The 11,016-nt window shown below is 39.3% G+C and overlaps 1 protein-coding gene across 1 annotated transcript; it reads right to left on the bottom strand.

The window, feature by feature from the left end:
* Positions 1 to 8,191: 8,191 nt before the first annotated feature.
* On the bottom strand, positions 8,192 to 10,299 carry LOC309484498 (proline-rich transmembrane protein 1-like). The gene is made up of 2 exons (XM_082150873.1): positions 9,863 to 10,299; positions 8,192 to 8,668 (listed from the first exon to the last, which is right to left on the bottom strand). The coding sequence occupies exons 1-2, from the start codon at positions 10,184 to 10,186 to the stop codon at positions 8,498 to 8,500; spliced, it is 495 nt and encodes a 164-aa protein (XP_082006999.1). The 5' UTR covers positions 10,187 to 10,299; the 3' UTR covers positions 8,192 to 8,497.
* Positions 10,300 to 11,016: the final 717 nt, after the last annotated feature.

Genomic DNA, 11,016 nt, shown 5'->3' with positions numbered 1-11,016 from the left:
ATTTCTATGTCTTTGCACACCAGAAACGAGTCTGACGCGGCGCTGCTGCTATAGTAACATATGATAAGCCTCATTGGTGATATATTTGACATATGGGGAGAGAGTTGTGGAAGGCCTATACTTCATGTTAAACATAAATATAGCAGCAAAGACAACGTCGGCAGTACTGACACAAAATAGGCTACAGAATATTTCGTTCTGTACTGACAGGTGCAGTAGGCTATTTGAAAATCAATATATTTTTTAAATTACATTTATATCTGCGTTTATGTCAAAACCTAGACTTTCAAACATCAAAATGTTATTTATTTATGTATTCGTGTCAAAATGACATATAAACATCTTTTCCTATTCTATTTTGCCTGGAAATGCAAAATAGGCGTCGGCTCTATTTCTAGCATGCACGCGTTTTCCGCGCGGCCCAAGCCGCGCCTGAGACGCGCGTGTCACGCAGGCAGTGTGCAAACTCTAACCTGTTAACATGGGAGCCGAAATAAAAACGGACACGCCACGTAGCTGAGACGCTCACGCCACGCATCCAGTGTGTCACCGGCCTTACTGAACCCAGTCCGTGCGCACCTGCCGTACCCTGAAACGTCAGGTAAAGCGCACAGGCTCGCAACTGAAGGAATATATATGCCTACAAATCAAATGCTTTGGTAAAGTCACACAAATTAAACATTGAAGTCCATGTTGCACAAAAATAAACACTGAAGTTTATAATTACTATGTTGTTGTTGTTTTTTACAGTGGGTCATAATATATCATATCTTTTAGTTTGTCAGTGCGTTTTATGGTGAAAGGAATTGTTTTTCTGCGCATTTCCGCACTAACTCAAAACGTGCGTACATGTACACCACCTCCTGAGCTGGCGTAGGATTTGAGCGTGCCGTACGCCAACGTCCATATTGATAAATCTCAAAGTCACCGTGGTTTTGGGTGTACGCCAGGTGTACGCTGGAAATTTGGTGTACGCACTTTTGATAAATGAGGGCCATTGTACTGTAATATTCCTGAAAATGATGATCCTAACTTTTATGTCTTTACCGAAATCTCAGATGGTTATTAATTCAGCTACTTTGAATCATAAAATATTGAAGTCTGGGATGCCGTGAGATTGGAGACTGTAATGCACACTATGGCTTTTGAAAAGCTTAAATGTGTGACTTGAATCAACATGCTCATAGTCGTTGAGTATTCTCACTAGAGACAAGATAGAGGAAGTAGAAGTAGAGGCTTCGACCGGGAAACAGTATTACGTCACAACAAGCAGAAAACATTTTCCATTATAACAGAACCCCTTACTCGTCAGGGATCACTGGTGATCCCGGATTATTGTTGTTCAAAATTCATTTCTCGTCAAAACATCACACTCTTACTTGATCTGTGTAGAAATGTAGCAGAAATTCTAGGCTGATTTGGCTGTTGCTACTGGAATGGTGGGTCCATTAAAACTCATTCAGTCATCCAAGTACTTTTCCCAGTTTATTTGTGGTGACATATAGGAGTAGACATTTCACAGATGGCAGTGATGGTAATTGTTGGTTTCTAAAACCCATAAACAAAACCATTAATAAATACAAACACAATTGCAAATCTTAAATCATACATCTGAAATCAGCTTTAACAATCAAATGAGTATAACATTAAAGAGCTACTAAACATAACTAGAATTCAATATATCATATAAAACACATAATCCTTTAAACTAAACAAACAATCAAAAAGGAAACTTACATGGTCAACAACGCAACAATTCCACACAAGCCATGTCTGAACAACAGCTTTTGGTTCAAACAAGTGGAAACTGAAACATAATTAGTAAGGGGCCACAGGTGCTCTTTATCAAGACTCAGTCAGCCAATCAGATCACAGCAGGATTTTCTACAGCCACCCCCAAATATGTTAACATATTTGCATTTACAGAAAGTTCATGTGATTGAATTATCAGAATCAGTCAACTCAGGAAGAACAATCAGACGGCTGACTGGACGAATTAAATATTTCCCTTTGCTGAAGATCTCAGCAACTCTCACTCTTCCATCAGAACTTGGCAAAATGTTGGGCAAGTATCTCTTGGAAAGAGGGACTAAGCTGCGAAAATGCCTCCCGGAGTTCTCTTTCTCCTCCCTTGAAATTAGTTCCTTGATCAGATAATATTTCATAGGGCCTACCTCTACGGGCTACAAATCTTCGAAGGGCCAAGAGGAAACTGTCAGTATCCATACCAGAGAGGAGTTCTAAATGAAGACACCATGTCGTCTGGCATTTGAATATAATGCCCCACCTCTTCTCATGTCGGCGACCTACTTTGATGGTTAAAGGCCCAAAGCAATCCATACCCGTCGACCAAAAGGGGGGCTTATACAGGCGAAGTCTGGAAACTGGTAGATCGGCCATTCTAGGAACTGAAGGCACACCTTTCCACTTCCTACATTCAAGACATGATCTCTGGATCTTCTTTATTAACTGTCGCCCTCTCAGAACCCAGTATTTCCGACGAAGCTGAGCGAACACTCTTTGTGGTCCTGGATGGCACAGAGTGGAGTCATAATCAGCAACCAAAAGTTTGGTAACATGATTCTCAGGATCTAAAACAATTGGATTAATAGCTTCAAGATCCAAATCCTCGCTCTGACAAAGTCTTCCACCCACTCTTATCAGCTCTGTAACGGGATCATACTCTGGTGCCAAACCAACTAAACGGCTGTGTGAGGGAGCTCCATGACCATCTTTAAGCAGTTTATATTCCTCAGGGAAATCTTCCATCTGGGCTTGACGCAAAAGACATAATTCTGCTTGTGTTTGAGAAGGTTTAATCTCAGCTCTTAAGTCCATAGAGAGGTTTTCAACAGTTGCTGCAATCAACTCTGACCAGGTATTGAATTGAGAGGCATCATACTTTAGAGAGTTTACTGATGCTCGATTAAGTCCACAAAACAAAGGTTTTCTCAACTCTGTCCCAACCTCCTCTGTTCTTAAGGCTGGAGATTTTGGCCATTGCTGATGGGGCAAATATAGAAAGGGAGGTCCTTGAAACCAAGAACTGGTTGCGGACAATTGCTCAAGTCTCTTGCCTCGAGTGATGTCATCCGCTGGATTACTTACAGTGTCAACATATCTCCACTGATCTGGTCTAGTATACTCAAGAATCTCCGTAATGCGGTTTGCCACGAAGATCTTGTAACGGCAGGATTCAGACTGGATCCAGGTCAACACAGTTGTGGAATCAGACCAAAGTGTCACCCTTTCAACATCCAAGGTGAGTTCCTTTTGCAACAGGTTTGCCAGCTGAGCCCCGGTCAGAGCAGCACACAGTTGCTTGCCATTATGTTCCACAAGATGGTGGGGAATATACCAGGATTCGTCACTGAGATTAATCTCATCTAACTTCAGTTTCTTAACACATCCAGCTTCAATGAGTTTCTGAATCTCTTTCTCATAAATAGCTGCTTGATCTGGATCCTTAGCTAGCTGTCTCTCCATTCGACGCAAAGCCGGCATTACTGCCTCTTGAGATGCTTTAAGGACTGGTGCATTCTCAACTCGAAGTAAAGGAGTCACATATCTTTTGATTCCGTTAATTTCTTCAAGCTTTGTTTTCTCGTCTAGACACTCGAGAGCTTTCTTATCTTGTTTAGACCGCAGAGCATGCTTTGGAGTCTGAGAGAAAGGAATTACATCAACTTGCCATAACTTCTCCACATCTTTATACAACTGATCCATGGAAAGAGATGCCTGGAAGAAACACTGAGCCGTGGAATTAGTCTTCTCACCCAAGGAAGTAGGTCCATGTAATGCCCATCCCAGTCGAGTATGCAAAGCAGCTGGACTTCCAGGAGGACCAAAACGTACTTGCTCTTTTGAGCAAAGAAAGTGAGGATGATCAGCTCCCACTAGTAACAAAGGTTTAACTCTCTGAAACTCCTCCAGAGGGAGGCCTCTTAGATGTTGGTAGCGTCTCTGTAGGACTTGCACAGGATAAGTCTGTTCAGGTAAGTCAATCATTTGAGCAGTAAATGCACCTTGTATCTGGTATTGACTTTGCTTGTGAGAAGCTGGAGATATGGTGAAGGAAACCGTTGCACCTTCAATTTTCTCAGTGTCTTGCCGAATGGTTCGAAGAACCAAAGATTCTGCCGCCCCATGAAGACCTAAACTCTCTGCTGCAGAAGACATGAGCATAGTTCTCTCAGAACCGTCATCTAGGATGGCATACGTCTCCAGAGTCTTTCCTTTGTGGCTCAGAACTACCTTCACAATTTTCAGAAGAACAGAGTTCGGACCACTTGAACGGCTCAAATAAAATATCCTAGAATCTGGTTTGCGAACATTTACTTCATGCAGTACTCCTAAGTGACGATCTTGACACAATGGACATTTTCCTCTTAAGTCACACTTAGATGATCTATGGGCCCAACCACATCTCCAACAACGATTATTGTCAACAATCCATTTCCGTTTGGCTGCCGTATCGAAGCTCTGAAATTCAGGACAATGACTGAGATGATGATCATTACTGCCACAGCTTGCACATGATGGTTTAAGGCCCTCCTTCTTGCCGTGTCGCTGAATTTCGTAGTTTGCAGTTTCAGTGTTCTTTCTTTGAGTGGAATTAACTCCCTGACTTATGCCATGAAGAAAAGTAGCTGTGTGATATTGGGACTTGGTAGGCCTTGCTTCTCTTACCTGGTACTTCTTCATACTTTTAGATTGTTCAAACACTTGGGTAGCTAGATTTTGACAATCTGCTTCCTCTTCCAACCAAACTGAAAAATTCACCAAGTTATAGGACTGGTCTGGTCGGGTGGTTTTGGCATATCTTGCAAAACTAGCAACCTGATGTGCTGGAAGTTTACTGAGTAACTGATGGACATGTGATGCACAAGATAATTCCTTTGCTCCTTCTTCATGATCCCAGGATTGAAGCATTCCCACAAGAGCTTGAACTCGTACAGCAAAGTCGCCGAATCCAACAGAATCTCCTGAACGTACAGCGGGTAAGTTCTTAATTGTAGCAATCTCTCGCAGCACCAACTGGTGGGGTTGCCCATATCTTTTCTGAAGAGCTTTTAAGGCAGTAGTATAAGGCTGGGAATGATGGGCATAAGCCAAAGCCAGAAGTCGAGCTGCCTCCAACTTCAAATGATCAAGAAGAATATGATACTTGTATTGCTCAGTTTCCTCTGAGGGTAACAAATTCTTTAAAGCCATATTCAGCATGGCAAACTCTTGGGGGTCATCACTCTTCAAATATGGAAATGAAAGTCGTTCAATACGGGCTGACCTCGAAGGATGTAGAGCTGGCATACTTGTGTGGGGCACATTCACGGGTGAATGAATAGACATATGCTGGTTAGGTACCATCATTTGCATTCCAATTGGGGAAAGTGCAGTTATTTGATTCACATCTCTTTGCTGCCCCTGAGGTACTGATGCAGTGGTTATAACTCTAGGTATCAAAGGATTCTGATGAGACATAATGGAAGGGGAATGATTAACTTGCTGCGGTACAGTTCTAGTTGTCTGCTGTTCTAAAGAAGTTTGATGTGAATGACCAAGAGAAGCATAAGTAAATCCAGCTGATAAATCTCTAGGAGGCAATGTTGCAACCCTTGAAGGAACTGGTTGAACATTTTGGATATGAGATGGATAGAATACTGGATAAGGAAAATCAGGTAGATATGGAGGCCTTAACAATCCTCCATTTGGAGGGAAGGTTGGCCAACTTGGAGGCATCCACGGAAGACCAGGCATACAAAATGCGTTTCCCTGCATTTGATCAGGCGGCCAAAGGCTTTGATCCCTTCCTACTTGTTGATCACTGGGATAAAAACTGGGATTCATTTGATGATGACTGACTGAAGATGAAAGACCATTACGTTGTTGCTGAGTAAATCCTTCACCCATTACATTGGGATGCATTAAAGGTTGTGACCTGAGGTTATCTGGGAGAGGAACTGAGAACCTATTAAGCACCTACAGTTATTTAAAGGCTCTCTTAGTCTCTTAGTTTAGTTGGTGATAGGATTAGAAAAACGACATTAAAATATAGTGATTTTCCTGAATACAAGTCCCGCCTATATATATTCCAGGGCCCCCACACAAGACTTTTTGACCACAGAAAAAATTTGTGTGGATGTGAAGTCAGATATATAACCTACTGAAATTATGTCACAAACTTCAATAAAAAGCTATATTCATATATTAACTGCTTTTTGTTATTTGTGTAGGCCTAGTTAAATAATTAGGCTTAACAAATGAGTGACGAGAGAAGTTATGTTTAAAAACGTGTTTAAATTTATACTTACACAATTTGAAAATGTGTAAAGAACTTGTTGTTGAATTCTGTCATTTTGAAAGTAAAAAAAAAAAAAATCATAATAAATAAATATATAATTAAATAAAAACGTACGCGCCGATTAGTGTGCACTGTGCATGTCAGGTGCACGTGAGCGAGCGCGAGCGCCGCATTCCTCAAAGAAAATTAAGTGCCATATAGTACCAAAAGAGGTTCCCCTATTATTACGAGCCAAAGAACCACTGTTGGGTACTGTTGAGCACCATTTTTGTTGAAGCAATTATAAACAACCAAGGTGCTATATGGCACCTCTTATGGTTCTACATAGCACCATTTGACAAAGGTGCTGTATAGCACCTTTAAAGATAGGTGCTATATGGTACTTAAAGTGGTTCCCCTATGATTACAAGCCAATGAACCACTTTTAGTGCTATTTAGCACCATTTTTGTTTAGAGTGTATACATATGTGTGTGTTTGAATATATAGTGAGTAGACTGTATATTTCTTTGGCGAGTTTAAAAACATTGTAATGGAGAGCCGAAAAAACGGCGGAAGATTTGATGAGAGGAGCCTTTACTTTCAAATCCGATGATGATCAGCTGAGCTTTGTTGTGCGCGAGGATCACTGAAGCGATGACAGCAGAGGAATACCAGCAGTTTCATAACAGAATAAAACTTTTCTCCTACTACTTCTTCTTCTAAACTCGACTAAACTTTCCTCCATTTCTTGGATCCAAATAGACGAGAATGAGCCTTTTTCGGAACTGAAGCCATGCTTGCTTAGCCTGGTTAAAACCAGACCATTCTCAGTAGTAACTGAGTTATGGTCTGGCAAAGCTTCATTAATAACTCATTTCCAAAGGGGCGTCACCAACGGACGTCGCTCAAATGCCTCTGGGCGCAATTGGATAGACCTAAAACCAATCAGAGCGATCGTCCTCGTGTAAAGCCATATGCTGCGTCCCAATTCGCCTAAGTTAACGTTACACTACGCCAGAAAAGAAAAGGTGAAGAAAAGGTATTTACTTTTGAATGTGTAGCAAAAAAGTAGGCAAGCTTTGGGACACACTACTTCGTCATCTTTATCAGACGGATCTGTCGCGTGCGTCCTGTCACATAAACTGCCCTGTCAATCATCTTGTCACAGTTAAAATCCTCTATTAAATCGAATTTAATTTCCTACCGTTTCGGAGAAAAATGTAGTAGCACGTGAACGAGCACCGATTTGCTTTCCGATTTTGGGCATTTGTCGAGGATTTCGCAGTCGGCGAGTGAAAATCAGGACTAAAATCGTTTAGTGTGCTTAAGACTTCAGACATTTTCTTGCCCACATATATTAATGGAATTTGGTCATAACGAATGTTATAAACTTTGGTTCAATAAGTGAGTCAGATTAATTCAGTAACCACTCATAAGAGATTTAATGAAAGAACTGGCACAAATAAGAGTCATTCATTCTGTAATCGGACTGGTTGTGCTGTATGTTTTTGATTCACTCATCATCAGCCGGCTCATTAAAGTACTGGTAAGTCACTCCTTCTGGAATCTGGATGGATTGCAGTGGGCATATTATTGCAAAGAAATTAACCTAAAAAAAGATCATTTAAAAGGCTCAGTCTGGCCATGTCTGCGCATTGTAAGTGACTTTAGAATTCTAAAATCGTGGGTTGCATCTTTTTAGGGTTCAAAATGGCCAAATAACAGTCCTCAGTTCATTTCAAATAGGACATAACCAAAGTATTGTGGTTAAGTAAATCAGTTACTGTAGATTAATTCAGTATTTGTTTTTGATTCACTAATAAGAACCGGCTTATAAGAGTGATTCTTTCGGGGATCTGAATAGAGAGTATTTGGGTGACAACATCAATGGTTATAAAAAAAGAAGATGGTTTTTGGTCATTGAAAATTTTAATTAAATATAATCAAAAGACAGGAAGAAAAACAAACATCAATATGTATACTTTGACAGTGAGAGTTTGCATTGTTTTGAAACATAAGATAATCAACTTTAAAGCTGTTAGTTACATGAATAATTTTAGCCAGACAGATCAAACATTGTCAATCATACGAAACTGCACATTAGTTTGTAGTCTAAAAAAACATCACAATGTGGTTATAAAATTATACTTTTGGCATTTTATGATGTTATTTTTGGAAAGCCCTCATTCCTGGTGTCCAGCTGATATGTCTGACAATTAAGGTGTTGGTTGTTCTTGTTTACTATTGACAACCACCACAATAATGTAGACAATGTACAACACAGAGATGGCAAGGCCAATACCAAGAGCAATATGGTTAAAAGTGCGCGCCATTCTGGAGTTTTTCTCTGCTATCTGTTGTTGTCCGGACATGTTGGCGTTCCGAGTCTGTGAAAATAAATGTAAAAATTAAGTCAGTTATGTAATTTGAGTTTTCTCTAAAAAAGAGTGATTAAAGTGTTTATATCGTAGTAAAGCAATGACCTGTGTCCATACTAACAGTTTCACATGTTGCTCATGAATTGGAAACATGCATGTTTAAACACATGCTGCAAAAAGGGGTTATTTCAAAGTGATACTTTTTGTGCAATAATGGAAACCCAGAGCAAGTTTCATATACACGTTATGGTTTCATTTCCTTTATCTAAAGCATCATCAAACTCATTTGGTGTCTTTAATTCATACTCTATCAATGAACTATATTGCAGGACAACAAAAGTGCACTTAACTACACATCGTCATAGAGAAAATTCACAGATATGCACAAAGCATTAGTGAAATTAGGACGTAGTACCACACCTATTTCTCAATACCAAAACGTCACATCATTTATGGGAACAATATGTTTGTGTAAATGGAGAACATCTGCTCAGTAAGTAAAGTTAGGAATGGGGAAGCTACATGAGTGAACTTCTTTTGTTTTGAATGCTAGTCACATAATCACAATTCTTTGAATGACAAAGATTTTTGAACACTAAAAAAACATTGTATATGTTTCTTGTTATTTAGACTGATCTCTCTTTTTTAATTTAACAAAGTCTTGTCGTCCATTTTTGTCAACAAAGTCTTGTAGACCATTTAGCCTTTAAAGGGGAAGTTCTCCCAAAAATTAAAATGTGACCATTGTTTACTTATTACTGCATATTAGACAAATAAAAGTAAATAATGACATTTTCATATGGTGAACTTTCCCTTTAAATTAAAGTGATTTACTGTACTGGAAAAGATTTACATTCATTCATTAGCAGATGCTTTTATATCAACTTACTATAAGTGATTAATCTTGAAGAGGAAATAAACACAAGACAAAGTTTCAGACATCATTCAGAATAATACAAGCAAGAACAGGTAGTGATTAAGGAAAAGTGAGAGCACAGACAAAGTAATAGTAAAAGCTTAGAAGAACTTTATTTAGTTTATTCAGTTAAGTGCTCTCAGAAGAGATGCGTTTTCAGCTGTTTCTTATTGTAAGAGATTTATTACAATTTACAGAGATTTAATGAAAAAAAGGTAAAAATAATGAAATATCGCTTTTTATTCTCAGCCATTAGTGTATCAGTTTAAAAGTGAACTAGTACTTACATTGATAGAGTAAATTAGAGCAACAATGCCCAGAGGAAAGCAGCAGCACAGCAGGGTAAAGATGGAATAGCCCAGGTAGTCTGGCAGCGGATAGGCCAGTGGAGTGTTGGTCAAATAAACTGCCGGCTGCACGGTGACAGCAGGATGACCTGGATATGGCCCTTGGACGTGTGGTCCTGGAGCGCCGTACGGCTGGCCTTGATACCCAGAGGTGCTCTGAAAGTTCCCTTGAGGAGGGTATCCAGAATGGTCCTGGTAGGGTGGTGGCCCAGGCTGCAACAACTTGGATTTCTCAGATGTATTCCAGTTTTCTTGGGGCTCCATTGTTCTGTTTAGTAAACTTGCACTGTCTTATTTTCTTTGTACTCGGTACACCTTTGTGGACTCTGGCTAAGAGGAATCAAGCTTTTTACGCCACGGACTTTGGCTCACTATGGTCACATGAAGATTTATAGCTGTCACATGGTAGGTGGATTGTAGGAGGAGTGACAAGCAGTGACAACAGGCGTGACAGATTCAGTTCCCTCATCACACAGCAACACAGAAACATCATTTTCACAGTATTGACCGCAGGTGCCAGCTTGATAGGTCATTGGGGGTTATTTGTGGATATATATATATATATATATATATATATATATATATATATATATTAGGGCTGGGTATTGACACAAATTTCACAATTCGATTCGATTTCGATTCACAAGCTTGCAATTCGATTCGATTCGATTCAAAATTGATTATTTTGGATATCTGGTAGGCTACAATACATGGCAAATTTTCTCAAGGAAAACAAATCTCTTAACTAATGCTGTAAACTATGGGAGTCAGTTGTAGCCTACTAGGCTTCATTAGCCTACTATATAATATTGAAGGTAAAAATTAACTGATTTGTATACAAACACTTAAATTACACTTTTATTTATTTTTATAATAATACAGTTATATGAAATATAAACATTTAAATGGTGGCTGTCATAAAAACCTGCCAGATTTATTCAAACATGCATTAAAAATTGAAGAACATTAAAAGTTATAATGAATATGTAATATGGTGCATATATTTAGCAGAATGCTCCTCTCTGGAGTAAATTTTTCTAGCTGACAAGTTTATGTTTAACTTGTTTAACTTGTTCATAAACAAGTTTATGGTC

This window comes from Leuciscus leuciscus (assembly GCF_965113295.1).
Source record: "Leuciscus leuciscus genome assembly, chromosome: 20".
Classification (NCBI taxonomy): domain Eukaryota; kingdom Metazoa; phylum Chordata; class Actinopteri; order Cypriniformes; family Leuciscidae; genus Leuciscus; species Leuciscus leuciscus.
The sequence above is the reverse complement of the archived record's forward strand: the minus strand, read 5'-3'. Positions and strand labels throughout refer to the sequence as shown.